The sequence below is a fragment of the Toxotes jaculatrix genome, chromosome 6 (assembly GCF_017976425.1).
Source record: "Toxotes jaculatrix isolate fToxJac2 chromosome 6, fToxJac2.pri, whole genome shotgun sequence".
NCBI classification, from domain to species: domain Eukaryota; kingdom Metazoa; phylum Chordata; class Actinopteri; family Toxotidae; genus Toxotes; species Toxotes jaculatrix.
In genome coordinates this window covers 16334736-16360732 of record NC_054399.1, presented here as the reverse complement: position 1 = coordinate 16360732, position 25997 = coordinate 16334736, and the positions used below count along the sequence as shown (strand labels likewise).

At 43.5% G+C, this 25997-nt stretch overlaps 1 protein-coding gene across 3 annotated transcripts in view; it reads left to right on the top strand.

The window, feature by feature from the left end:
* The window catches only part of rabgap1l (RAB GTPase activating protein 1-like), a 124907-nt gene that overhangs the window by 69829 nt on the left and 29081 nt on the right, over positions 1–25997 (top strand). For 2 of the 3 annotated variants that reach the window (XR_005894205.1, XM_041040682.1), the window contains exons 16-19: positions 2955–3080; positions 5113–5256; positions 13749–13790; positions 19164–19292. Coding sequence is in view for 2 of the 3 variants with exons in the window: in XM_041040682.1 (XP_040896616.1) it covers positions 2955–3080; positions 5113–5256; positions 13749–13790; positions 19164–19292 (441 nt within the window). In the remaining variant the exon portion in view is untranslated. Of the gene's footprint in view, positions 1–2954; positions 3081–5112; positions 5257–13748; positions 13791–19163; positions 19293–24173; positions 24424–25997 lie in introns of those variants that run through there. The other variant, XM_041040684.1, reaches the window with a different exon arrangement.

The window sequence follows — 25997 nt, the reverse complement described above, 5'->3', positions numbered from 1 at the left end:
AGAATGTTTGGCTTTCTCAATCTTCAAGTGCCCCCATAAATGTTAAGTGGGGCTGAGGTCAGGCAACTGAGGAGCAAAGTCCATGACAGTCAGGGCTCCTTTGTCTTCTTTGGTCTTCAAATAGCTCTTGCAAAGCTTTGAGGTGTGTTTGGGGTCATTATCCTGCTGCAGTGAGAATCCTTCTCCACAAAGATGCTAACCAGAGAGTATAGCATATCTCTGAAGAATGGAGTGGTCCTTTTTCTTGGTATGGGTGTAGTTAGTTTGATGCAGGTGTTCAGCTCCGAAATAGGCAAAACACATCTACGCTTGAATATTCCCTCCGCCATGTTTCACTGTCGGTGTGATACACTGCGGTATCATTCTCTCTCCTGTTCGTCTCCTTAAATACACCCTCCTGTTACTGCTATGAATCTTAAACTTGAATTCATCATTAATAGGACTTTTATTCACAGTCATCCACTGTGAAACAGTGGTATTTCTTAGCCCACCCCAATCGTTTGGCCTTGTTTCCCCTTCTGAGAAGTAGTTTAGAAACTGCTACTTGTCCTCTGAGACCACTACAACATAGTCTTCTTGTGACAGTACTTTTGCTGATTAGAGTCTCGCATTCTTTATTTAGCAAATTCTGTGCCTGTGATGAAGTTGTTTTTCTATTTCTCAGGGAACTAAGCCTGATGTATTGATCTTCTGGTCTGGTCGTTTTTGGTCTGCCTGGTTGTGCTTTGGATACCACTGATCCAGTTTCTGCAGAGTGTTTTAGAGTTCCATGCACTGCCCCCTTAGAAAGCTTTAGTCCAGCCACGATTTGACACTGTCAAAGCCTCTCTTTGCATAGAATAACAATTTGACTTTTGACACTTTATTCTGATGCCATTTTTCCCAACACCAAAACTTATTAGTGAACAATGATCTGCTGGAAACTTGAGGCACAGCCTTATTTATAAGAGGTGGTTGCAAGTTGAGTTGCTTGAATGAGCCTCAGATGAATAGAGCAAGTCATCACATGCTTCAATGGAAGAGTACCACTAAAAAATACATGACCAAGAACGAATGAGTTAAGTCAGTCAAAGCCCCAGATTTACATTTGATTGCTGACTTAGTGCAGAATCTTAAATACATCTTCATTTTATATGACATAGCATCTTGTGTTTTTAAATGTTTCAGAATCACAAAGGTTTTCTCAGTCTTTTACGTTTACTTCCAGTTCGTTCACTGAGGAACCTTTTCCTACTGCTTTTCTCTTGCTGCATGCTTTCAGAATAAAAGTGTTTTTTGGAGCTGTTGGAATGTTAACTTGACGCCACTATGGACTGTTTGAAGACAGCAGTCAAACAAATTATCAAGGCTAACGCTAACAAAGAAAATATGTCAGCATTGTGCAGCTGAAGCTACATCTCACTGACTCTACAGAAACCAAGTCTGTTAGCTTGTACAAGGTGTAATAAAACAGAACCAAGACAATATAACAGATTGAATGGAAACTGAGAGAGAAAGGGGTAGATTGAAAGAAAAAAGCTGAAAAGAAAGTTGCTGAACGCTTGAATGAAAACAGTTTATCGCTGAATGATTTGGATGAATAGAGGAAGGAGAGAGAGTGAAAGAAGGTAAAGCTGAAAGCACAAGGCAGTGTCATAGCTGAAAATGAGGAATGAGAAAGAGGTGGACAAGACATTCATTCGCTCTCTCACACATTTGTTTTCAAGGTCACTGTCAGCGACATAGCTCTGTATCTCATTTTTCCATGCATATTTAAGTACGTTTTTTTTTCTTTTCTACCCTTTGTTCACTGTTTGCTTGTTGTGAGAGTGTTGCAAAACACAAAATTTTATTTGAGGAAGGTATTAAAGGACAGATGGAGGAAAGACAGAGGAGTTGACACGTGGTGCGGAGAGACCCAAGTGGTGGAGAGAGGGTGGAGGAATGTTTGGTTGACGTCCAAACGACAAGGGCATCAAAGGTTAAAGAGGAGGAAGATGGAGGGAGAGTGGAGAGGTCAGGAGAAGGTGAAGTGAGGAGTGATGTGTTGAAGAACTATGGATGAATTTGGTGAGGATGCATAATGAGGTATAGAGGAGAGTGGAGGATGAAGAAAACAGGAGGAAGTTATGGAGAGGAAGGCTGTAAAGTTGAGGAGGAGACATGAAGGGGAGAGCAGCAGTAAAAGAAAGAGAGGTTATATGGGAGGGGAAGGAGGAGGAGGAGGAGGCAGACAGGTTATAGAGGAGGAAGAGGAAGATGGGAGAGGTTGTGGAGGAGATGTCAGGAATATTAATAGGGGTTCAGGTTTACCTACAGGAGCCCATTCAGCCCCAAACACATACTGTCGCTCTGATTAAATATCACCTCGCCTCACCGTCTGCGAGTGCGAGTGCGTGTGTGTGTGTGCGTGTGCGTGTGCGTGTGTGTGTGTGAGGAGAAATAAACCCATATACCCTCACAGATGCACACAAACACAGTGTTAAGTTTTCTCTCCATACCTCTTATCATCATTCATCCAAGCAACACATACACTGAAACACGTCGAAACAGTAAAGTGTTCACACATAAAAGCATATTTTTGAAGTCCGTAGTCTCAAGTCACTCACACCTCCACCTTCTTCCTCTGTCTTTCCATTTTTAGTTACTGCCAGTCAAATAATGTTAGCAATGAAATGTCCTTTGTTTTCCATCAGCTTTATCCTTAAAGCAGATGGGAATAGTTTATCAAAATCTTTGTAAATAAAATTTGACCCTGGTCTGGTAGCATCAAAGTGCCTTACTGTAACTGACAAGCAGATAAAGAATGAATCTGTTTCTTGTCTTGACAATTGTGTGCCCACCAAATGTCACAATGAGCTCCAAACGAAGTATCCCAGTTTCACTTGTGGCACAAGATATTTATTTTGGACAGTCAGTTGTTAAAAGTTTAAGTTCGTGTAGCCATCAGTTTAATGTTGCCCATGTTATTTCAGATGCCTGAGGAACAGGCCTTCTGTGTGTTGGTGAAAATCATGTATGAATACGGCCTCAGAGCTCTCTACAAGAACAACTTTGAGGATCTCCACTGCAAGTTCTACCAGCTGGAGAGGCTGATGCAGGTTAGTGATGCAGTGTTTTCTGCTTTTTAAAGGTAATGTAATATACTAATATGATGAAGTAACATGATGCTATGAAGATGACCCTGACTGGGTGGATGGACAGACCTTTGGATGAAATGTAATTGTGAAGTGGGATCATCCACAGGTTCAGGAAATGTTTTTCCTCATTCTGTATTCCCATTTCAGTTTTATCTTTAAGTGATATCCTCAGTGTTACTTAAAAAGCACTCTACCAGTTTAGCATTGAACTCCTATTATATTGTTGGACTGATGATGGACATAAGCTAAAAATAATGCAGCTGAGATATCTTCTTTCTAACCTCGCTTTTTTCTTTGTCCACACCAAGAATAAATTTGGCCCAGAATTTAAAACTGAATTGTTTTAAGCTCCAGGTTGTGTGTTCAGTTTTCCAAAATTTTAAGCATTCTCCTGCCTTTAGTGGTGCAAGTGACAGAATGTTTAAGTTCTTTGAATCAGATGTTTCTGGCTGAAATGCACCTTGGGGAAGTTCAGCCTGGGGGGGTCCACTACAATTACATCTCAACATTAAAAATGTCATAAGTGTAAATGCCATGAAATTCACTTCATTTATCCAGCTATCCTTGTTGTACAGATTAGTCTTGAGGTCCATTCATTTAATTTAATTAATTTAATTTTTAAAATTTCATTTTCGAACGTTTTTGCTTTCCTGAGAGTGAAGGTCCCCTGGGCTGTTTCATTTAATTACTAACTGAGAGCAGGTTTTGTACAATGCACCAATACTGGGTGCCACTAAAAAGAAACGACTAGCAGACAGTGCAAATAACCTTACAAACCGTATTTACATTTTCCATAAAAGCAAGAATAGAATATAACTACAACAACGATTAATTGTTATTCTGTATGTGTGAGACTTGCAGTCTTTCTAGGCTTAACAGTGTTCTGTCTGTAGAGGCCGATGATGGTCTAAAGTCCCATCCCACTCAGGTATTAGAGCCTAAATCTAGTCAGTGAGTTTCATTTGGCCCTGAAATCCATCCTGGCCCTGCTAGCAGACTTCTCTCAGCATTAGGATCAACTCGGTTAGTATCGACCCTGTGCGCTCAATGTAAGGATGTTAGCATTGACTGTTAATTATTAGCATATGGGTGGGAGTTCACTATCTGATCCAGTCAGGTGTTATGTGGCATGGTGAGTGTCAGCTGCCAAAGTGGATTGCTGTCTGGCTAATCGAATCCTTTATTCACTGTGAATGTATGGACACTGAGACGCACGCACACATTTTCCTCCCCATTGTCAAAACAGAAGAATTTAATCTGATAAACTAAAACAACAAAAAATGGTGAAGAAGAAGAATGAGTGAAAAAAGAAGAGGTATCATTTTCTTTTGCCCTCATTAGAATCAGAATCAGAGAATCAGAAGCCTTTACTGTCATTGTACCAGAATACAACGAAATTATAGCAGCCTGGAAGTGGTGTTACTCCAATCTAATAAATAAAAAAGTATGTACAAATAGTATAAATAAAAGCAGAAATAAAAATAAAAATAGAAATAGAATAATACTTATAAAAATAGAATAGGATAGAATACAAAGGTGCTGCAGTAGAAAAAAAATAGTGCAAGAAAGATATAGATATGATAATATAACATTGATAATACTGAATTCTGGTGTTTATATGAGCGCTGTAAATTATGAATCGCTCATCTTCAATACAGATTTGTAAACGGCAAATTTTGTGAATGTAGTTTCTTTGTATAGTAATAAATGTATCAAACAGGAAGTTTAATAATGTGTAAAGTATGACTAATGTTTCTGACATGGTACTGAACTGTGTTATGTGTCTTTTTTAACATTTCCTTTTGTTCTTGGATCGATCTTGAAGGAGATTATCATCTCAGTGAAACAGCATGATTTAATAAAGTATGAGTAAAAATGAAATAATGTAAAATTGAAATGACAAGTGGAGCCACATCTTTATATTTTTATAAGTTCTGTTTTATCTCACATGTTTCTCCTTCTCCTCCTCCTCTTCCTCTGTCTGCTCCTAAAGGAACAGCTTCCAGACCTGTGGTCCCACTTCCAGGAGCTGAACCTGGAGGCACACATGTATGCTTCCCAATGGTTTCTTACCCTCTTCACTGCCAAGTTCCCTCTGTGCATGGTGTTCCACATCACTGACCTGCTGCTCTGTGAGGTACCGTTTGACTCACATCACTACGTTATTCTGGGAGTACTGGATGACTTGTTTGGTCCACATTGTCCAGAGTCAAGTGAGGAAAGGGGAACAGTGGCAGAGGTTACTGGGAGGTTAGGAGAGAGGACAGCAACCGTCAAGGACACACGAAAGGAAAGAGAAGGACAGAGAGCAGCTGGGTGACCTTTACCTCTACTGACCAGCTATCAGTGACCAGAAGTAAAGGGCATATAAGACAAAGCTATACCAGCATCAGCTCTGATCCATCTGCATTCTGCCCTTCAGTCTGCCCAGCCTAATCAATAGGGATGCACAGATCAGGCTTTTTAGGGTTGATACAATCACTGATTTAATGTCATTACGATCTCTTGACCCGATCACAATCACATGCATGCTTCTGTTCTGAAACATTTTTACAGAAAGAGCACTTCTTCCAAAAGCCCCCAGCTTACTTCATTGTCGGTCATTCTTGCGGATATAAAACCCGGTGAGAGCTGGCATGGATGGGGAAGATACAAAACTCTAAAACAGTAAACAAGAAAAACAAAATCCTGCAACACTGCAAAGCTGGTGGAGTTTACCCCTCACCTGGGCATTAATGGAGATGTGTTGATTTAAACTCCTGGAGTGTTTTGTTATTGGATTTCTGTGGTAGTCACTAGACTGACCTCTACACTATAAGTGTACTTAATACCAGGTGTCAAGGAGGGAGGGCTCAGACAGGGACTCAAATGCACGACTCAAGCACACAGGAATAAGAGGCAAAAACTGGTCTTTAATCCAAACAGGGTCGGTACACAGAATGGCAGTCCAAAATCAGGCAGAGGTATCAAAATCGTCAGGCAAAGGCAAAAACCGCAAGGAGAACAAACCAGGTCAAATCACACAGGGAGTAACTCAAGGAACAAATGCTGGAACGCTCGACTATACAGACAAAGACGATCTGGCAGAGAACAAAGGAGAGACCAAGACTTAAATACACTAGGAGGCGGGGAAACAATTAGACACAGGTGCAACACATTAGGGGCGGGACAGGTAATCACTGAGGCTGGAAACAAAGGAGGACAGGAAGTGAATCTACAAAAAAGACAAAGGGGTTAGTAATTTCAAAATAAAACAGGAAACTAACTAAACTGGTATCAGGGAACAAACAGACAAACAGGACCTGACTCAGGAGCTGGATGTGACAGTACCCCCCCCCCCCTCCACGGCCGACTCCAGACGGCCCAGGCTCTTCAGGATGGTCCCTGTGAACATCACGAATGAGAGCAGGATCCAGAATGTTGCTTGCAGAGACCCAAGACTTCTCTTCTGGGCCATACCCCTCCCAGTCCACCAGATACTGGCACCCTCAGCCCTGACGTCGCACCGCTAATAACCACCGAACTGCATAGACTGGTTCTCCATCAATTATTTGGGGAGGGGGAGGGGGCTTGGAGGCGGGAACCAGTGGGCTCTCCAGAGCAGGCTTGATACGGCTGACATGAAAGGTGGGGTCTATTCTCATGGACCTGGGGAGCTTAAGTCTGACGGTCAGGGGGTTAATGACTTTGGAGACTGGAAAGGGGCCAACAAAGCGAAGTGCCAACTTACGGGATTCCACTCTCAGAGGGAGGTCACGGGTAGACAGCCAAACTCGATGGCCCGGTCTGTAGGCTGGAGCGGGTGTCCTGTGGCGATCAGCAGCTTTCTTGTAGCGCTCAGAGTTCCGCAACAGAACTTGTCGGGCCCGGGTCCAGGTGCGCCTACACCGGCGAATCAAGGCCCAAGCAGAGGGCACCTTGATTTCTTTCTCCAGGGATGGGAACAGAGGGGGTTGGTACCCATAGACACACTGAAACGGAGATAAACCAGTGGAGGAGCAAGGTAAGGTGTTGTGAGCATACTCAACCCAAATCAACTGCTTACTCCACGATGAAGGGTTCTGGGAGGTGAGGCAGCGCAGGACCGTCTCAAGCTCCTGGTTGAGACGTTCAGACTGTCCATTGGTTTGTGGATGGTAGCCAGAGGAGAGACTGACCGAGGCTCCTAGCAATGAGCAGAACTCCCTCCAGAACTTAGAGATGAACTGGGGTCCTCAGTCAAAAACCACATCCCTGGGGAAACCATGAAGACGAAAAACATGGCAAAGTACTGCCTCTGCCGTTTCCTTGGCAGAGGGAAGCTTAGGCAGAGGAATGAAGTGAACCATCTTAGAAAACCTGTCAACCACGGTGAGTATAGTAGTGTTACCTTCAGAGAGGGGAAGTCCGGTAACAAAATCCATGGAAATGTGGGACCAGGGACGATTTGGCACTGAGAGAGGACACAGGAGACCTGCCATGGGGCGTCTGGAGATTTTGTTGCTGGAACATATGGGACAAGCTGAAACATACTCTTTCACCTCCTTTTCCATAGAGGGCCACCAGAACCGTTGCTGGATAACAAACATGGTTCGCTTGGTGCCAGGGTGACAGGATAGAAGAGAGGTGTGTGCCCAGTGGATAACCTATGAACAAAGGTCGGAGGGAACAAACAACCGGTTCGGGGGGCACCCATCCGGTACTTGGACAGTCTGTAAGGCATCTCTAACCTGACTCTCTATTGCCCAAGTAACAGCCCCAACCACACATGGGAGAGGCAAAATAGTAGTGGGCACCTTAGGGTTAGGGTCTGGGTCAAAAATGCGAGACAGGGCATCAGGCTTGGTGTTCTTTGACCTGGGGCGATAAGATAGGGTGAACTGGAATCTATTGAAGAACAACGCCCACCTGGCTTGACGAGCATTCAGTCTCTTGGCTGTGCGAATGTACTCCAGGTTCTTGTGGTCTGTCCACACTAAGAATGGTTGCTCTGCCCCCTCCAGCCAATGTCTCCATTCCTCCAAGACCACCTTGATGGCAAGCAGCTCCCGATCCCCGACATCATAATTTCTCTCTGAAGAGGACAGTTTACGAGACAAGAATGCACATGGGTGAAGTCGGTTATCTTTGACTGACCTTTGAGAGAGGACGGCTCCAATACCAACATCAGAGGCATCCACCTCGACCACAAACAAAAGCTTTGGATCTGGGAGGGTCAGCACTGGGGCATAGGTGAAGTTCTCTTTGAGTCTCCTAAAAGCTTCATCTGCTTTGGGAGACCACAGAAACTTAACTTTGGGAGAGGTTAGTTCATGCAGGGGAGCTGCCACCACACTGAAGTTTCTGATGAACTTTCTGTAGAAGTTGGCAAAGCCAAGAAAACGCTGAACCTGTTTTCTATTAGAGGGTGTAGGCCAATCTGAGACTGCACTGACCTTCGCAGGATCCATCTGAATCTCCCCCTCTGAGATGATGAACCCCAGGAAGGACACCTTAGGAACGTGGAACTCACACTTCTCCGCCTTAATGTACAGCTGGTGGTCCAAAAGGCGCTGGAGGACCTCCCGGACGTGCTGCACATGAGTCTTCTTGTCCGGGGAGAAGATGAGGATGTCGTCCAGATAAACGAAGACAAATAGGTTCAACATTTCCCTGAGAACGTCGTTTACCAAAACCTGAAAGACAGCTGGGGCATTCGTCAATCCAAATGGCATTACCAAGTACTCATAATGTCCACTAGGGGTGTTGAAAGCGGTTTTCCACTCATCCCCCTCCCTAATCCTTACCAGGTGATAAGCGTTTCGTAGGTCTAACTTGGTAAAAACCTTGGATCCTCTTAACAGGTCAAAAGCTGAGGAAATAATAGGAAGGGGGTACCTTTTCTTTATGGTTATGTCATTAAGTCCACGGTAGTCAATTCAGGGCCGAAGAGTCTTGTCCTTCTTATCCACGAAGAAAAATCCAGCTCCAGCCGGGGAGGAGGAAGGCTGAATGATTCCAGCAGCTAGTGAAGAATCAATGTACTCCTTCATAGCCTGCTGTTATGGTCCTGACAAGGAGTAGAGACGTCCCTTGGGAGGGGAGGTTCCAGGGAGGAGGTCAATAGCACAGTCATAGGGGCGATGAGGAGGGAGGGAAATGGCCTTGGTCTTGCTAAAGACCTCCTTCAGGTCCCAATAGTCTGAGGGCACTTTAGAAATGTCAGGAAAGTCTTTCTCTGTGGGGCTTTGAGGAACCTGACTGTATAGGAGCTCACAAGACGAGGCAGTCTTATCACTGGGGAAACAATTCTTTTGACAGTTCTCCCCCCAAGAAACAACAGCACCCTTAGTCCAGTCAATGAGTGGGTTGTTTTTCCGCAGCCAAGAGTAACCCAAAATTAAAGGGTGTTGTGGTGCTCGGAATAAATGGAAGCTTATAGTCTCTGTGTGGTGGTCGGGGAAGGTTAAAGAAATCAGTTGGGTGATATGGGTTACCCGGCAGAGCAGACGACCATCCAGGGCACTGGCTTCCAAGGAAGTAGAGAGTGGAGAAGTGGACAGCCCCAGTCTCTCTGCCAGGTTGTAGTCCATAAAGTCTGCATCCGACCCCGAATCCACCAACACTGCCTGCTTGAGAGAGAGGAAAGGAGAGGTGAGAGTGATTTGCGGCAAAGGACGAGAGGGACAGAAAGGGAATGTGGTTTGGCTCACCAGTGCCCTCTCCCTCACTGATGAGCCCGGTCTTTTACTGGGCAGGTAGCGAAGATGTGCCCCCGTTGCGCACAGTAAATGCACCGCCCCTCCCGAAAGCGACGCTGTCGTTCTTCTGGCGTAAGCCTGGTCCGACCCAACTGCATGGGCTCCTCCGGTGCAACAGGGGGCGCGGGAGAGACTGCTTGTTGCTGCCAGGGAAAAGGCTCCGGCCTAGCAGGCTGCTGCCTCCGGGCTGGTGGGGAAACACACTGCTTTTCCCGTTCCCTCTCCCACATTCTCTTGTCTATCCTGATAGCCAAAGCGATGAGTGACTCCAGATCTGTAGGGAGCTCGAGAGGAGCTAGTTGATCCTTCATGGAGCTAGACAGTCCGTGGATGAACGCGTCGAATAACGCTCCCTGATTCCAGCTGCTCTCCACTGCCAGTGTGCGAAACTAGATGGCTTAGTCAGCAGCCCGGCTCTTCCCTTGCTGGAGCCCGACGAGTGCATGGGCTGCCTCACGACCTGGGGTGACTTGTTGGAAGATCTGCGTGAATGTCTGGGTGAACAGAGAGAAGGAAGAGCATACCGGAGACTTCCGACTCCACTCTGCAGTGGCCCAGGCTTCGGCTCTGCCGGTAAGGTGGGAGATGATGTAGGCGATTTTAGCTCGGTCAGAAGGGAAAGCAGCAGCTTGTAACTCAAAGTGCAGGTCACACTGGGTCAGGAACCCTCAGCAGTCTCCAGAATCGCAGGGGAACTTCTCTGGTTGGGACAGGTGAGGAAACATGTTGTAAGGAACCAGAGGAGCCGGGTCAGTAGCAGGCGCCACCGGAGGAGAGACAGGACCGACGTGGTCCGCTGTGGGTTGACTCACAGTCATTTGGGCCTGCTCAAGCAGAAGATTAAGGGATCCTCCGATTGCTGCCATCATGTTCTCCTGCCGGTCCACAATTTCCCTCAATCCATGTCTCAGGAGGTCCATCTTCTCATCCTGATGATGAATCTTCTCCTCTTGGGCTTGGAGGGTAATGCAGACCTGGTCTGAGTCGGCTGAGTCCATTCTGGCCAGATCGTACTGTCAAGGAGGGAGGGCTCAGACAGGGACTCAAATGCACGACTCGAGCACAGAGGAATAAGACGCAAAAACTGGTCTTTAATCCAAACAGGGTCGGTACACAGAATGGCAGTCCAAAATCAGGCAGAGGTATCAAAATCGTCAGGCAAAGGCAAAAACCGCAAGGAGAACAAACCGGGTCAAATCACACAGGGAGTAACTCAAGGAACAAATGCTGGAACGCTCGACTATACAGACAAAGACGATCTGGCAGAGAACAAAGGAGAGACCAAGACTTAAATACACTAGGAGGCGGGGAAACAATTAGACACAGGTGCAACACATTAGGGACGGGACAGGTAATCACTGAGGCTGGAAACAAAGGAGGACAGGAAGTGAATCTACAAAAAAGACAAAGGGGTTAGTAATTTCAAAATAAAACAGGAAACTAAACTGGTATCAGGGAACAAACAGACAAACAGGACCTGACTCAGGAGCTGGATGTGACACCAGGTTGATGATGCATGCCCAAGTTTTGCTTCTATGACTGTATCATTCAGTCTGCTGCTGTCTGATTTGGGGACTCAGGTGAAAAAAGAAACAGAGCTTTCAGCTGATCACCACCTGCTGGTGAGTTGGATCAGGTGGCAGGTAGAGATGCCAGAGAGATGTGGTGAAGCCAAATGTGTAATTAGAGTGCACTGGGAATGTCTGGCTGAGGCCCCTATCTGGAGCTAGAGCATGCAGCTGTGTCCCTAAATATTGTGTTGGGAGCACATAAACTCAAACAGGACCAAGGAGTGAGCTTTGTGGAACACCACATCCAACATGAGCAGATGAAGAAGAGACATTACTTATTAAAACAGCTTGAGTTCTGTCAGAAAGATCACAACAGTTCAAGAGCTGTACCACACATTTCCCAGCCTTAAATGCACAAGGACTTAACAAACAGCATCATTATCTGCCAAAACCACTTTGCTGGACATTAGTCACTAACTGACTGGTTGTGATGCCCTCTAGTGAACTTGTTTCTGTGTGCTGCTTTTATTTCTTTGTGTCAAAAAGAAATAGAAGGGTAGCAAATTATTAGTTTTAAATTCGTTTTAAATCTTTGTGTTGTTTTGAAAAGCTTCATTACATAAAACATCAGAGTCAAGTCACCGAGCACTCTTCACTTCCTCTCACCTCCGCCCTTCTCTCTCTTCCTGCCTCTTCAGTTCGCCTGTCGGCCGCAGGCAGGACAATTAAAAGTTTCCCAGGTCTTTCTCACCCAATGAGCCACATGATGAGAATCTGCTTGTTAAACCAGAATTCTCATCTCCCGCATCCTTCTCTGTCTCCTCTCCTCGTATTGGTTCTCTCTATCATCTTCATCATCAGTTCTGTCTTTATACCTGTTCCATCCTTGTTCCCTTTCTCTATTATCTTTTTTCTCATCCCTTTCATTAATCACTCTCATACGTCAGCTGCTGTTTTCCATTGGTGAAATCCAATCAAAAGTTTTCATTTTGATAATTATTTTTTCCTCTCAACTACATTTTTCTAATTCATCATGTAGTCTTGAACCTTCACACATCACTCTGCCTATTCCCCCATGTCCTTCCCAGCGTATGTCATCATATCTCCTCTCTCTTTATCTTTATCTCTTTCTCCCCATGAATCTGTCTTGCACGGATACACATGCTCTGAGATGATCTTTCTTTCTCTCATACACACCTTTGTTCCTGCCTCAGCACTGTAGCACCATCTTGAGGCCTTCAAAGACAGGCGTATGAAGGCAGAGCTCCCCCTCTTTTCTCTTTCTCCAGTTATTTTTAGAGCTGTCCAGATATTTTTAGCTCTGTGTTGCCATGTGAACTGGTTGTCACGGAGACCAAGGAGACGGGTGTTCCCATGCAGTGCTGACATCAGCTTTACATTTTCTGTTTGTGTCAAAAATCACAATCCTTTTATCAACAAAAGAGGGAGGAGAAAGCATAGTATCCAAAGCATTTATGTACATATATCAGTGAACTTTCGCTCTGCTCCACGCAATAATTTACAGTCTCTGATTTAGTTACAATTACATTAAGTTATAATTCATACATTCATGGATAAAGCAAAAAACAGCCCAACCAAGTAATATATACCTTATAATAAAATTGAAATACCAGAATTTCAAGATGCTTTGTGAGCATTGACATCAGTATTTAAATTTTAGTAAGGAAATTGGGATTCTAAGTTAAATAGCCAATAGCCCTGGCTGTTTGACCCTGGGCATGGCTTGTCAGAGAGGTCATATTTCTTACCCAAACAGTGATGGCCTCTTTTGTGCTGCAGATTTTTTGGCAGTCTTGTTTATGTAAGTTGTTGTTAACAGTTGTAATAGGCAATATTTCTAGATTGAAGTCCATTATCTTCATTTTAAATCAGGAAAAACAGGAAGTGTGTCTACAGCAGACCATGCTGCCACCATGAACTGACACACTTTAGATTCTGGTGTTAGTATGGGCACAAACAGGATAACCGCAGCTCAGGAATTGTTGAATCTAAATTTAGGAGAGAAATTAAAAGTCTCTTCTACGCAGCAGAGAGTATGAGGAAAGCTGGACTCTCCAACATGTGATATTTTACATGTCCTTTGTGTCCTATGGTACTAACCCTTACAGAATTTTACAGATTTAAATAATATTTTTGAGAAGGTTAGCTATATTAGCCACCAGAAGCTGCCAAAATGCAATGCTACAGGGTGCAGCTATAAATTGTTCTCAAAATAATTTAAAAATGTTCAGTTTCAATATAATCAAAAATAAGTACATGGACATACACTTATGTACTCAAACAGTTCTAGTGTTTTAAAGCCTGCTGATACACATGAACACAAACTTTCTGTCTCTACTTGTTGCTGTGTTCACATCTAATTCTCTTCTCTCTTCCAGGGTCTGAACATCATCTTTAACGTAGCCCTGGCCTTGCTCAAGGTTAGTAAAAATGATTTTAAATCTACCAAGATTAGATTTAGATCCACTGTGCTTCAATAAAGGAGAAAACATGTATGAATTATTAAAAGTTCTGCTTATGTGATGTTGTGTTGATTTTGTTTTGTGCATCAAAGGTGAACCTGTATGGATTTAAGAAAAAGTGGTTAGTGACATTTTTGAACATTAATTGCAGATGACACTGTTTTGATATTCTGAACAGTTTATTAGAGTTGTTAGTAGTGAGAATGTTATTCAGTATGCAAAGATTTAAGGATACATGATTGTGCAGACTTGTGTGTGAGGAGATGCGCTCAGTCCTAGGTCTAATGTGATGAGTAAAAGGCTAGACAGTTAGTTGGCATTCCTCGCCCCCTAGTGCTCAAATCAGAAACTTCGCCTGGAGGTGAGGAGGCTTTTCTTAAAGACAAATTAGACAAATGGGCAAGGACTAATTACGCTAAACATCATTTTGAATGTGATGGCGCATGTGTCACAGCAGCTGCCAGTCTATATCAGTGTCACCAGATTGTGACCAGAATAACACACTTGTTTGTACTTTTGGGTTGTGGGTGATTTAAGTGAAACCTTTATAATTTTACTATTATGTTGTATACAGTATACAGTATGTTTTTAGCAGTGGATGATTTTAAATAGTGTTTTCAGTTTTCACCCCCACCATGCTTAATAGTTGAAGTTACTAACTTATTAACCAGTGCATATATTTTTGGCATAAAAATACAGTTATGGCTGCATACAAAATTTCTATACAGTTTCCTTCAGAGGCTGATAAACTATTGTATCATTTAGAACCAGAAAATGTAATTTTCCATAAATTGGATGTGGTTTCATAAATACAAACAGGCGCACAAACTAAATAACCAATAGACAGAGTATAAAAAACACAAGCACAAGACGCACAACAGAAGAAAAGGACCAAACATTACCATTTTATTTCAAATCAATCATGATTTCAGACACATTATCCACAAAAATGTCTAGATTAATAAGAAAAAAGACTAAATTTAAACAAACCTTAAACTTAACTAAATCCAGTTGATGTCTGTTTTAAGTGTGTTTAAAGAAATGTAAAGAAAATATTGGCTTCAGTTTTTAAAAATATTACCAAACAAAACAGCACGTTGTTGCTATCAGGACAGAGTGGAGTTGCCAGTTGTTGGGTTATTAGATCTGTTTGTGGTGGGACGGATCAATGAGTTTTGGCAATGACTGTGTCATATTGCATGTCTGTGTCTGGTTGTTCAGTGCGGACATTAATTTGATGAGACAGTTTTTGTGGAAGTCATGGTGAAACTTTGAAAACACTTAGTGAGGAAGGCTTGTTTGCCTCATTATGTAGTCCATGTCTCAGTACTGAAACAAACAAATCATTAACTAATAATAACAAACAAGGTCTCAGCATAATGTTAACAGAAAGTTATTTTTATTCCTTTAATTATTTTTTATGTAAAATAATGCTTTTGTGACACAGCATTGTGTTAATGACAGGAACTAATGACAAGGAAAAGTTATAGGATAAAGTTTTTATCCTGATGTGTTTTTGTTGCCATCATTTTGTCTAGTTAATTATTGATTATTGCACCTTTATCTTTAATTTTTGTGAGTCACTCAGGTTTTTACAGATACTGAAATAAAAATAGGTTGCTAGAAAATTAGTACACAGAAAAATAACAAACCTATTATCAGGGATGCCCCAGTCAAGGTAATTTTGCCAGTTCTTTAACACTGATTACCTGCTGAGTTTGATACCTGATCGAATGATTTAATATTTTTCCTACATAAAACTCCACAGTATACATTACCACATCAATATAGCCTAAAACAGGATTACATTAAACCTTGTAAATCCAATACAATTTTGCAGATTGGCTCATGTTATTAAAAATAATGATAGTAAATATAATACGTACATATATGTAATAACATTATATAAATATAATCTAATATGCAGCAGTGCAGCTACACTCAGGCCTCCTGCTCTAAATGAATCATACATGGTTGGTTTTAAAAAGCCCTCCTTCTCTATGTTTTATCAGTAATGTATTCTGTGTGCCAGAGAGAGAAAGATGTGGTTGATGCGATGGTCGGGAATGGAGAACAAATGAGGATGTGAGGAGGGTGGAAGGGGCTTCCACTGCCTGCTTCCCATTGGCCAGGCATGACGGCATTTTCCCTTGAGGCTCCCTCCTCCCTCCTCCATCCATCCATCCTGCTCTCCTCTCCGCTCTCATCACCCCTCCCTCCATATGTGTTCACCTCCCTCCCTCTAGTGCTTAGCAGTCGCCATCCACATCACAACAGGAGCATAAGCTATAGCGTTAGCAATCTGGACCCGGAGCAGAAAAGCTCTGTGTGCTTCTTTTTTGTTTTTGAATTTTTTTCTTCTTCATCTTTACCTCTCATGGATGCCTGCTCGGAGCCTCTTCTCTCCCTCAGTTCCTTGTTGTCTCTCTTCTTTACCTCCTGCTCTTCTTCCTCCGCCTTCTCTTCTTTTCTGTTGGCTGGCTAGGAATTTCTCCAACACGCTACCTCTGTCCACCACCCAGACCTCTGCAACGGAGCCGCCCCTGCAAACTGCTAGCTGTTAGCTGTTTTCTGTTAGCATCACAAAGGGAAAGAAAGGGGTAGAGAAAGACAGGAAGGCAGAGACGTTGAAACAGGGAGACGTGGTGGATGAAAAACAGTGGGGTTTCTTTGCCTCGCCTCACCCCAGCTGGCCAGGATCATCACTCCTGATAGCACACACACTCACGCAAACACTCAACCATTTAGCCTGTGCCGTTGAGTGGAAAAAGTGACTTTCCAGCTGAAGGAGCTGGTTTACCATCTTAAGGATCTACTGACCAATACAGACCGGATGCTTGGCCGCAACTGCTAATGGAAATCTGCCAGAGGGACAAACACTGGAGTCCATGCTGGAGCTGTTGACCCTACCTGGTTGGAACCGGACAGAGTTCAGATCAGAGGGTTATGTCAGTGAAGAGGAAGAACAAAGAAAGAATTACAAGCTTATGGCAAACAGTTTTTTCTGGTTTACTACCTCTATCCAAAGTCATGCATTGCTGCCTTGAATCTGACTCATCGAGTTCAGCATCCACTCAGCCGTAAAACAACACAAACATGCAGCACATTATCTTCCACTGAAGGCAGAAGAGTGCCATACTGCCACGCTAACAGGCCACATCTCCTCTGCTTCTGCTGCGTTGTCAGAACTGTCTCCTTAGTCTTAGACTGGGGCTCTTCAGATAAAAGGATTCATACATATATTTCAGTGCATTTTACATTTCAAAGAAGGCTTAAATCCTGTCAGCTCCATAACAGGTGCGGCCTGCCATTTGTACAAAACCTATCAACTGCTTTGATGCATCATCTCACACGCACCGAGCCTCAAGCATTAAGGCCACTCAGCCCTGCAGACTGAGGGGATTTTCTTACCGTCTTTGAAGTCTGTCAGTGAAGGAAAAATAAAAAAAGGTGGAGTACTTATCCATCGCTCCTGTTTGCCAGAGCAGCAGCCCACGTGTTGAGCAGCTTTGTTGCTAGGCAACGGCATACTGGATTGGAATTGGTTGGGGGAGTTTGGCAGGGGAAGATGAGAGTGGGTAGTGTGACTGAATTTCAAAGTGAGTCGTTCAGGTAACTGGAAGACTCAGCATTATGTCGAAAGCAGCTTCAATACATCATTTTCTGACTGAAATTTTATCACACCTGGTGGCCGTTTCTGGGCTCTGACAGTGGTACAAGCTGAGTGGCTGCCACCAACGTCTTGTCCACTAGTCCAAATTCCATCTTGCCCAGATGAACTGGATCAATCTTACCTTTGCAAGCTTTGGATGCCTGGGCTGGGCCTGCTGAATTGCTGTGTGTTTTTATAAGTGGCTTATTTCGTAGCTGACCTCCTGAACATCAGTCTGCTGTGACACTGCCTGGCATTATCAGCTTGTCTTCCCAGAGGGCCAGTCACTTTGGTCACCAGGACTCAGCCAGTTAGGCTAGTCATTGACCTCACCTAGGCTGACCGCACATACCAACTTGTCTGCTCCCAGTCCGCTCCTCCTCTTCCTCCACCTCTCCTCTGACAACTGGGAAACCCACTGGAACATTTGAACGACACGCTGGAGTCATCTGCCACCCTGGCCCCGGAGCGGGACCGCCCCTCTCCCTCACCCTGTCCCACCCCACCACCATCTCCTCCACCCTCCCCTCCGGCCTCTCCTCCCCCTATACCGGCCCTGACTCCCCATCTGCCCCTTCCAGCAGTGCGCAGGGCAGTGGAAGATGGAGAGGGAAAGGCGGAAGAAAGGGCCCACAGCAGTCAGGCCTCAGAGGACTCATTCTGCAAGGTGATGGGTCTCCTTGGGATGGGACACCGGCTCTTCGTCCCCAGGCTGCTGGCGGTGAGAGGCAGGGGGTGGGGCTGGGAAACAGATGCTGGATGAAAGAACATGAGCATGCATGGACGGTTTGGCTTAGAGTTATGAAGGAGTGGTTGTTAGTTTGACTTGTTTTCATAATGGAACATGCGACTGCTGAGTACAGAGCATGTGGGGAAAAGCGGGCAAGCATGTCTCAAAAAAGCAACATGATTTTCCTCTTCTGAGACTGGCAAAAGCTAAATGTGTTGCATCTGTTGTGATGATGCTTTGATCTCTGACCTTCGATCTCTTCTGACATTAGAGCTTGCAAATTCTGCTCCTCCCTAAAATAGCTTGAATTTTATTTAAGCCATTTTAGAGATGGCTAGCCTGTTTTGAAAACCCCTATAGAAAAAGGAGCCCTTGGAAAGCAAATGTCATTTCAATACAGGACACTTATCCCTCCTATCCTCTACTCATGTTGCCTAGGATTTAATGGAAAATGTCCCCAAAGCCTCCTACAGAATTAGAAATGAAACAGCCAAATCATGGTCTAGGAAGGACCAAGCTGACAGAAAAGACCTGCCCTGTGACTGTTAGACTTACAACATTTGCTCACACATTCTGGATAGCTATTGTTAGTGCGTCAGTACGCCACAAGATGGTGGTATTGGTATGTTTTGTTTTGTTTTTAGCACTTACTGATTAAACTTCATGCAAAAAATATGCTCTAAAACTATTATTTTCTTCCCAGAAGTTAAATATGATTCAACTAAATAAAATCAATAATGCCTCATACAAACCTTCATCAAGCTGTTCAGTCAATAGGCTGATAAGTCTGTCCTCCCTGCATCTAGAAATCTTATGGCAGCCATTAATTTGGCAGAACAGTCTCTTGGACTTAAATCTGTGCTCTTCTAATCTGACTCTTAATGGCATTCCTTGTTTGTCTGTCTCCACCACCACCTCCCCTATCCTCCCACCTCTTTTCTTGCTCCAGACATCTAAAGAGGACCTCTTACAAGCCGATTTTGAAGGAGCTCTCAAGTTCTTTAGAGTCCAGCTTCCTAAACGCTACAGAGCTGCAGAGAATGCCCGAAGGCTTATGGAACAGGCCTGTAACATCAAGGTAAGGAGCTCTACAAACAAAAACATGCATTTGCTAACCCTAAGCCCCATATTTTCTATATTAAAACCAAGACCTAGCCCTCAGTTTTGCATTTTGAAAACACAAAACTGTTGTACAAGTGTGTTCAAATTCACACCCATCACTCTGAGAGTGACCATGGGTTTATTGTATCTGAGTTTGAGCAATGCAATAAAGAATTCCTTTCTTGGCATCTCCCACTGAGAAACAAATTCATTTAAGCAAAAGGGTCAAACATCCAAGAGCATGGCAAGTACAGTTTTGGCTGTCATGGGGATCTAATCCCTGACCTTTTGGTTGCAGGATCCCAGGTGTCTTGGTTTATTGGACTGACTGCTGAGCTGTTTATTGTGATTTTTGTATCTTTCCTGTGTATGTGTTTGGTGCCTAGAGCAGGGGTACCACTTGATTTATTTGCACTGCACTTTACAAAGATTAGCTGTCAGTAAAAAAGACTAAGTGAGAGTGTGACATCTTGTTTTCGGGGACCATCTGTTGCTAAAAGTTGTATTTTGCTTTAGTTGGTTTAAGTAGTTGTTTCTTAAGGCATGGAGATTATCAGTGTCTTTTTATTCTGTTTACTCGAAGCAAGCCTGAAACATAAGCCCTGGATATACTGTGGGCTGGATCAGAAGCCAGACAGAGAGGGAAGAAAAATGTCTCACATAATTGCTGCATTCTTTCACATATAGTTTAGTTATGTTGTTGGCTGTTACCCTTTGCAGTGTGCTATATTTTTTGATGTTGCTGCTTTTATCAGTCACTCTTGTTCGTTGGTATTCATTGGTCTGGACTAAAATCTCACAATAACAGATAAAAGATTAACTCCATGAATGGTAGTCATAGTTTTCCTTAAAGCTCACTTGGCTGTGTGTTCACAAACATTCCCTTACTTACACACACACACACACACACACACACACGTTATCATCCTCCTATTGACCTTAATGAGGCTGGTGGCATTTAGGGAATTTGCTGAGGTCACCAGAGAGCAAAAGCAGTACACAGTGTATTGGATATTGTGTGTGTGTGTGTGTGTGTGTGTCAGCAGACAGTGTAGTGATAGAGGAAGGAGAGAGTTGACAGAGGCAGATGGAAGAGATAATCACCCTCCCTCCTCCCTTCTCTCTTTTTTCGCTCGCTCTCTGTTCATGTCTCTCTGTATCTACATAGACTCAATATTTTACATTTCAGGCCTTTTCTGACTTTCCGATCCAGAAAAGCTTACAGTGAGTGAGCAGGTTGTGATGCAGTGTCATGGTCAAGGGAATGTTGGAGGGTTGTAGTTCTTGCGATCCCTCCATGTTTGGTGTATTTCTATGCTTTTCTATACAGGATATCCTGCACAGTGGATTGCAGCTTCGCAGCTTATCTCTAGTGGTTAAGTAGCATTTTGGTACTCTTGCACAATCCTGCAGCATAGTGACGTTGTATTGTACAAGACCGCACACACACCCTCAAACATGTACTATATATGCTCACTAACCTAAATACACAAACTTTCGCAGGCATAAACACATTATTTCACTTAATCAGTCTCAAGCATCAGAGCTGCTTCAGTGCTCCTTTGCACAGACTCTAGAATGCTCCTGGAGGGATGAACACCATTCAACTTAAGGAAACGACCTGCTGACTGTTTTTTGGTGTGGAGAGCTCTGTCAAACAAGTAGACCTCAAATCTCCCTTAGGATCTTGAAAGGCCATAGCATATTATTCATATCACTTTTATACTCAGAAAACCATTCAGTAACCCCCCTCATGCTATGCATGGAAACATCTGCACTTGTTATTTGTCTGCACTGATTCATTTACAGGAATATGGGCTCCCTCTCATTCTCTCTCTCACACACACACCAGAAGCAACTGACTAAATGAACTGTCATCAAAACAGGTTGTCTGTCTGATAGGACGACTTAGCCACAGGGCACCTAGTTTGTGTCTCTCTCCACTCATTTATGATCATCCCTTGCTAATTTTTCTCTCCCCTACTGTTCCTCAGTTTCCTCTTGTGTTGGCGTATTTATTTTTCACACATCTTCTCTGCCTCAGACAAGCTCTGCTGAGGTTTGGGCAACTCATTTCTTGGCACCTTTCTCACACAAACACACTAAAGTATGTATAAATAAACTGGAAGTCTTGAATTCATTCACTGTGTTTGGATCAGAAACATTTAGTCACCCTGTAAGAATCCTGGGAAGTGCCTTGAGCTGGATATTGATGGGCTCTTGGTAACATATATGATGGGGAAATGAAATTCAGGCTTTTAGTAAGAAGTGACTGACCACTACCTTGAACAGTAAATTCATGAGGGAGGACAATACTGAACAGGTCCTAGTAGTAATGGCTTACACATCAAAACTGTGTCTTTGACTTTTCCTCCTCAAAACATATTCTTTATACTGCCATGTTTTTAAATCAGCCATTCTTTTAACGTTTAAAATAGAATATTCCCAGTGGATACAAGTATATGGAGCAAGTCAGTCAGAAGGAGAGGGGAGATAAAGAGAGGCAAAGACTGACTAAGAGGAGAACGTCTTGCTTCTCTTCCACTTCTCTTCACGTTTCTCCGCTTTTACCACTGACCATCCAGCCAATCCAAACCGGCTCACCGACAGATGAAACAGCATGTCACAACAGCTCTACATCACATCACATATCCTGCCATGCCATGCCACATCTACTGATGTCGCATCATGTCACAAAGCCTTCATACACCACATCATATCACATCGCAACCACCCATAACATAAAATATCAGGGAACAGAGAGAAAAGTTATAATTTCCTAGATTACGAAAAGACTTCATGTTAGATGTTACTAAGCACACTGTTTACAAGTCTTTATCACAAGGTTTTATCACTAGAGAGAATGACTTTTCAGGCTGCCTGTTGATTTGTAGCTGGTAGAAGTGATTAAAAGCATCTTTGGACCAAGTCAAGCAGCATTAATTTTTTTGGCAAGAGACTGGCAAAGCTGATGCTGATGCCACAGCCACATCTCTCGAACAAACTGTGGTCCAGTAGTTGGGATTAGAGATGAAAGGAAAGTAAGGATCCAGGGTTCTCTCACTCCTTTCCTCCCTTAACAAATAATACTGAAATCATTTGTACATGATGTGGCTTCTAGATTAATGGAGATAGTATAGCTGCATTACTTTCTTTGGAGGAGTGTTGGAATACCTGCCATGCTCAACTGCCATCAGAGAAAAAGGGCAAACCAGCCTGTCCAAGCCACTTTGCTTTCCCTTCAGCCCCCCTTTTACATATTTTTCTCTGTGGACGTCTAAATCGGATCAGCTGAACTCTGTAAGCTGCTTAAAACAGCAAAAGAATTCACTGGCACCTTGGCTTGATGAACACAACGGGTAGTAGGGTGGCTTAGCCTTTCTGGGGATTATGGGAAGAATTTGAATTTCTCTGCCTTCTTTAACATCCGCCAGACCACAGCTGGAGTGATGACTTTTTAGGACTCTAAGAAAAAAAAGGAGAGAAATGTGGTACATTCATTTGCTGCTAAGGGTTTGACTGATTAATCCGGATTTTGCCAAATCCCCCCAACAGTAAAGCTAAACTTCTAACAGACTGAGGAGAAAGAAGAGAGAAGGATGTGTGCGGAGAGACTGACGGAATAATTTAGAGAGAAGGAAAGATATGGAGTCCCAGGCTAATACTTACATGGATGGATGAAGACTCAGAGGCTGTAAAGACAGTTTTAAACAGACCTATAGCAAAATAGAGAGAGGAATTAACAGCATAAAGCTTCAGAGTTATAATAGAAACACTGAGTGTTAGAGGGAAGTTTATGGAAACACAAACGGAAGACTTTTGAATGATGCATCACACCTGGTTTTGATGATGGCAGCTGATTTTAATCTGCCCTTCGCAACCGAATTGACAGAAACTGATCATTTCTGTTTGAGTGATCGTTTCAACATTAATCCATCACACTGTTTTTGCATTTAGACCATGTTAAGCTTGTTTGCCAAGTAAACATAGTTTGCATTTATTTGCACAGTTCTATCTAGAAATGCATATGCATGAAGGAGATGAGAGGCAAACTGCACTTAAACCATAACTGGAGCTGAAGAATGTATCAGAAACTTGAATCTAAAAAGAAAGACACAACATCTTACATTTGTATTTGTCACAGACAAATCCACCTTAGGTGACTATTCTCTGAGACACAATTATCCAGGTATAATTGGGACAGAAAACACAGTAAAGACACGTTGGAAGAGAAACACATAGGGATGAACTCATGGTTGTTGGTGCTCCCTCAGGGGGGGAGAATGTTTCCAGAGAGGTTGTCATGTAGCTTTAGCCCGGAGGTCCTTTGGGAGGATGCCACAGTATTCAGGCGTTGTCCAGGACAGCCTTGAAGTTGCTTTCACATCATTTCCTGGGTTTTTACCGTTGGAACGATGTGCAACTGTCAACGACAAGTCACTGTGGCTGATCTGACAACTTCCTTCCTATCTCTCTTAACCTCAAACACACACATACACATACAGTGTAGATGTGTAAACAAGCCTTTATCTTTTTTTATTTTTACCAGCAGCAGGAAATAGAAAGAACAAAACTACTAGACTGCAGCCTTAATAGAGAATCTAAGAGTTTGAGTGAGGGAGGGAGAGAGGGGCACAAAGGAGAGAGATGGTAAGAGAGGGAGAGAGAAACACTCAGTGGAAAGGAAGAAAAAGCAAACTCATCCTCCTTTGTCGCACACTTCTAGCATTACAGAGAGGGAGAGAGAGCGAGACAAACAGGTGTGTTGTACTGCCCTCTCGCTCCCTTCGTCCCGCCTCCCCTCAGTGGGTGGGGCTTAGCTCCTGAGGGACTCTTGAAAGCAGCCAGTTGCCTCCTCCACTCTCAGAGAGAAACAAAACCTGTCAGCTGCACTCCTCTCTGTTTCCATCGCCACCATTTTTCCTTCTATCGCTTCTTCTTCATCCTCTCCTCCTCCTTGCCACTGAGAGCAAGCAGGAGTCAAGATGATGCAAGAGGTGTCCATCATGGTGGCGTACGATGCTCATGTAGTGGACCGGCCGGGTGAGGAGGACACCCTGGCTCGCTTGGTCGCCCACTCCAGACCTCTCAGAGCACCCAGACCGGTGGTAGGTCTGTTCTCTCATCACTCTTTCTTTCTTTCTTTCTTTCTTTCTTTCTTTTTCTTTCTTTCTTTCTTCCTTCCCTGTTTAGGTGTATGCCTATTTAACTTTGATGGGAGACATTCACAGCTATTTCTACTGGCCCTTCTCTCTTGCAGAGAAAATGAAAAGAGGAATTCACTTGCTTCTTTCTTTTCCTTTTTTCACTTGATGTTGCTGTTTGTTTTTGTGCTGTTATTTTCTTGTTTTTATCCTTTTGTTCTGGGCTTTGAATTTGTTTACAAACACTGGTGGAAAATGCAGGTTTTATAGAAACTACGTTTCCTTCAATGCGGTAGAGGGTGTAGACTCAGAGTGGGTATGAGTGGGTGTGTGTTGTGGTGTTGTGTTCCTACTGAAAGTGTCTCTGATGTTTAAGGTTACAGATCTTTGTCAGTCAGTTCAGACACAGAGCTGGTCTGACTGTCAGTTTGTTTCAATTACTCACATATATTTAGAATCAATGGAGACCTTGTGTGTGTGTGTGTATGTGTGTGTGTGTATGTGTGTGTGTGTGTGTGCGTGTGCGTGTGCGTGTGTGTGTTTCTCTCACATGGGTAATTGAATTCCATGGCCTAGTTTTTCCTGAGATGTCCAGTTGGCTTTGTCCCTATTTCAATATTCAAACTCTTGGACTACCACTTTATGTAAGGGTAGATCACCCTTCTTCATGCATACACACACAGACTCTCCTTCTGGTAGTGTAATACCGAGTATGGCACTACTGCCTGTGATTTCAGCTTAGAGGTTTGGGACCAATTCCATTTTTTGCTGCAGGGATTCAGGTCAGGAAACTAAAAGTGGGCCTGGTACCATTTCCTGCAGCACCAGGCATCTTTAATCGCATTATCAGAGGGGCCCCCCTGTGCTCAGACTGGCCTCTAACATATACACTGAAAGTGTAAGGGAAGTGAACTTGAGGTTTGGTGATTCTTCAGCTGATTTGAAACTCTAAGTGTGTGTGTCAGCAACCATGTGTTTTACTGAAGTGGCCTTGAGCAAGACGCTCAGCCGTGTACATGCTTGCTGGTTGTATCTAAGCAGAGCAGGCTTAGCTCTGCCCCTGGAATTTCAGGAATAGCACCAAATGAAGTTTGAGATGTTGCAGGGAACAGGGAAATTTGCTGTGAATGTCTGAATATATTAGGGAGTTTGACACTGGGAGCACTTTCCTGGAATACTGTTGACAACTTGTTGATCTGAGAATTACATTATTTTAGTAAGTAATTGAGATTTTATTGAAGGGTCATGGAGTTGGGGGGTCCTATGTGATTGTACCTGTAGTGGTTCTGTATGTTTGAATAAAAGGCTCGCTCCTGACAGGTGAGCACAGCCCAGTTTAGTGTTGCACTTCATTACACAGTCATGCTGTAGTGTTTGTGTGTTTTAGGGGTGTTGGAGAGCAGCAGGTTGCATAATCAGTAGCCAGACTTCAAGCTTGTCTGTCGGTGATTTCCGTATTAATGTGTGACTTGGAGACAACACTTGAGCTTCACTGGTTGTACATTAAAAAAAATATTTACAATTTTTTTTTTTAATCA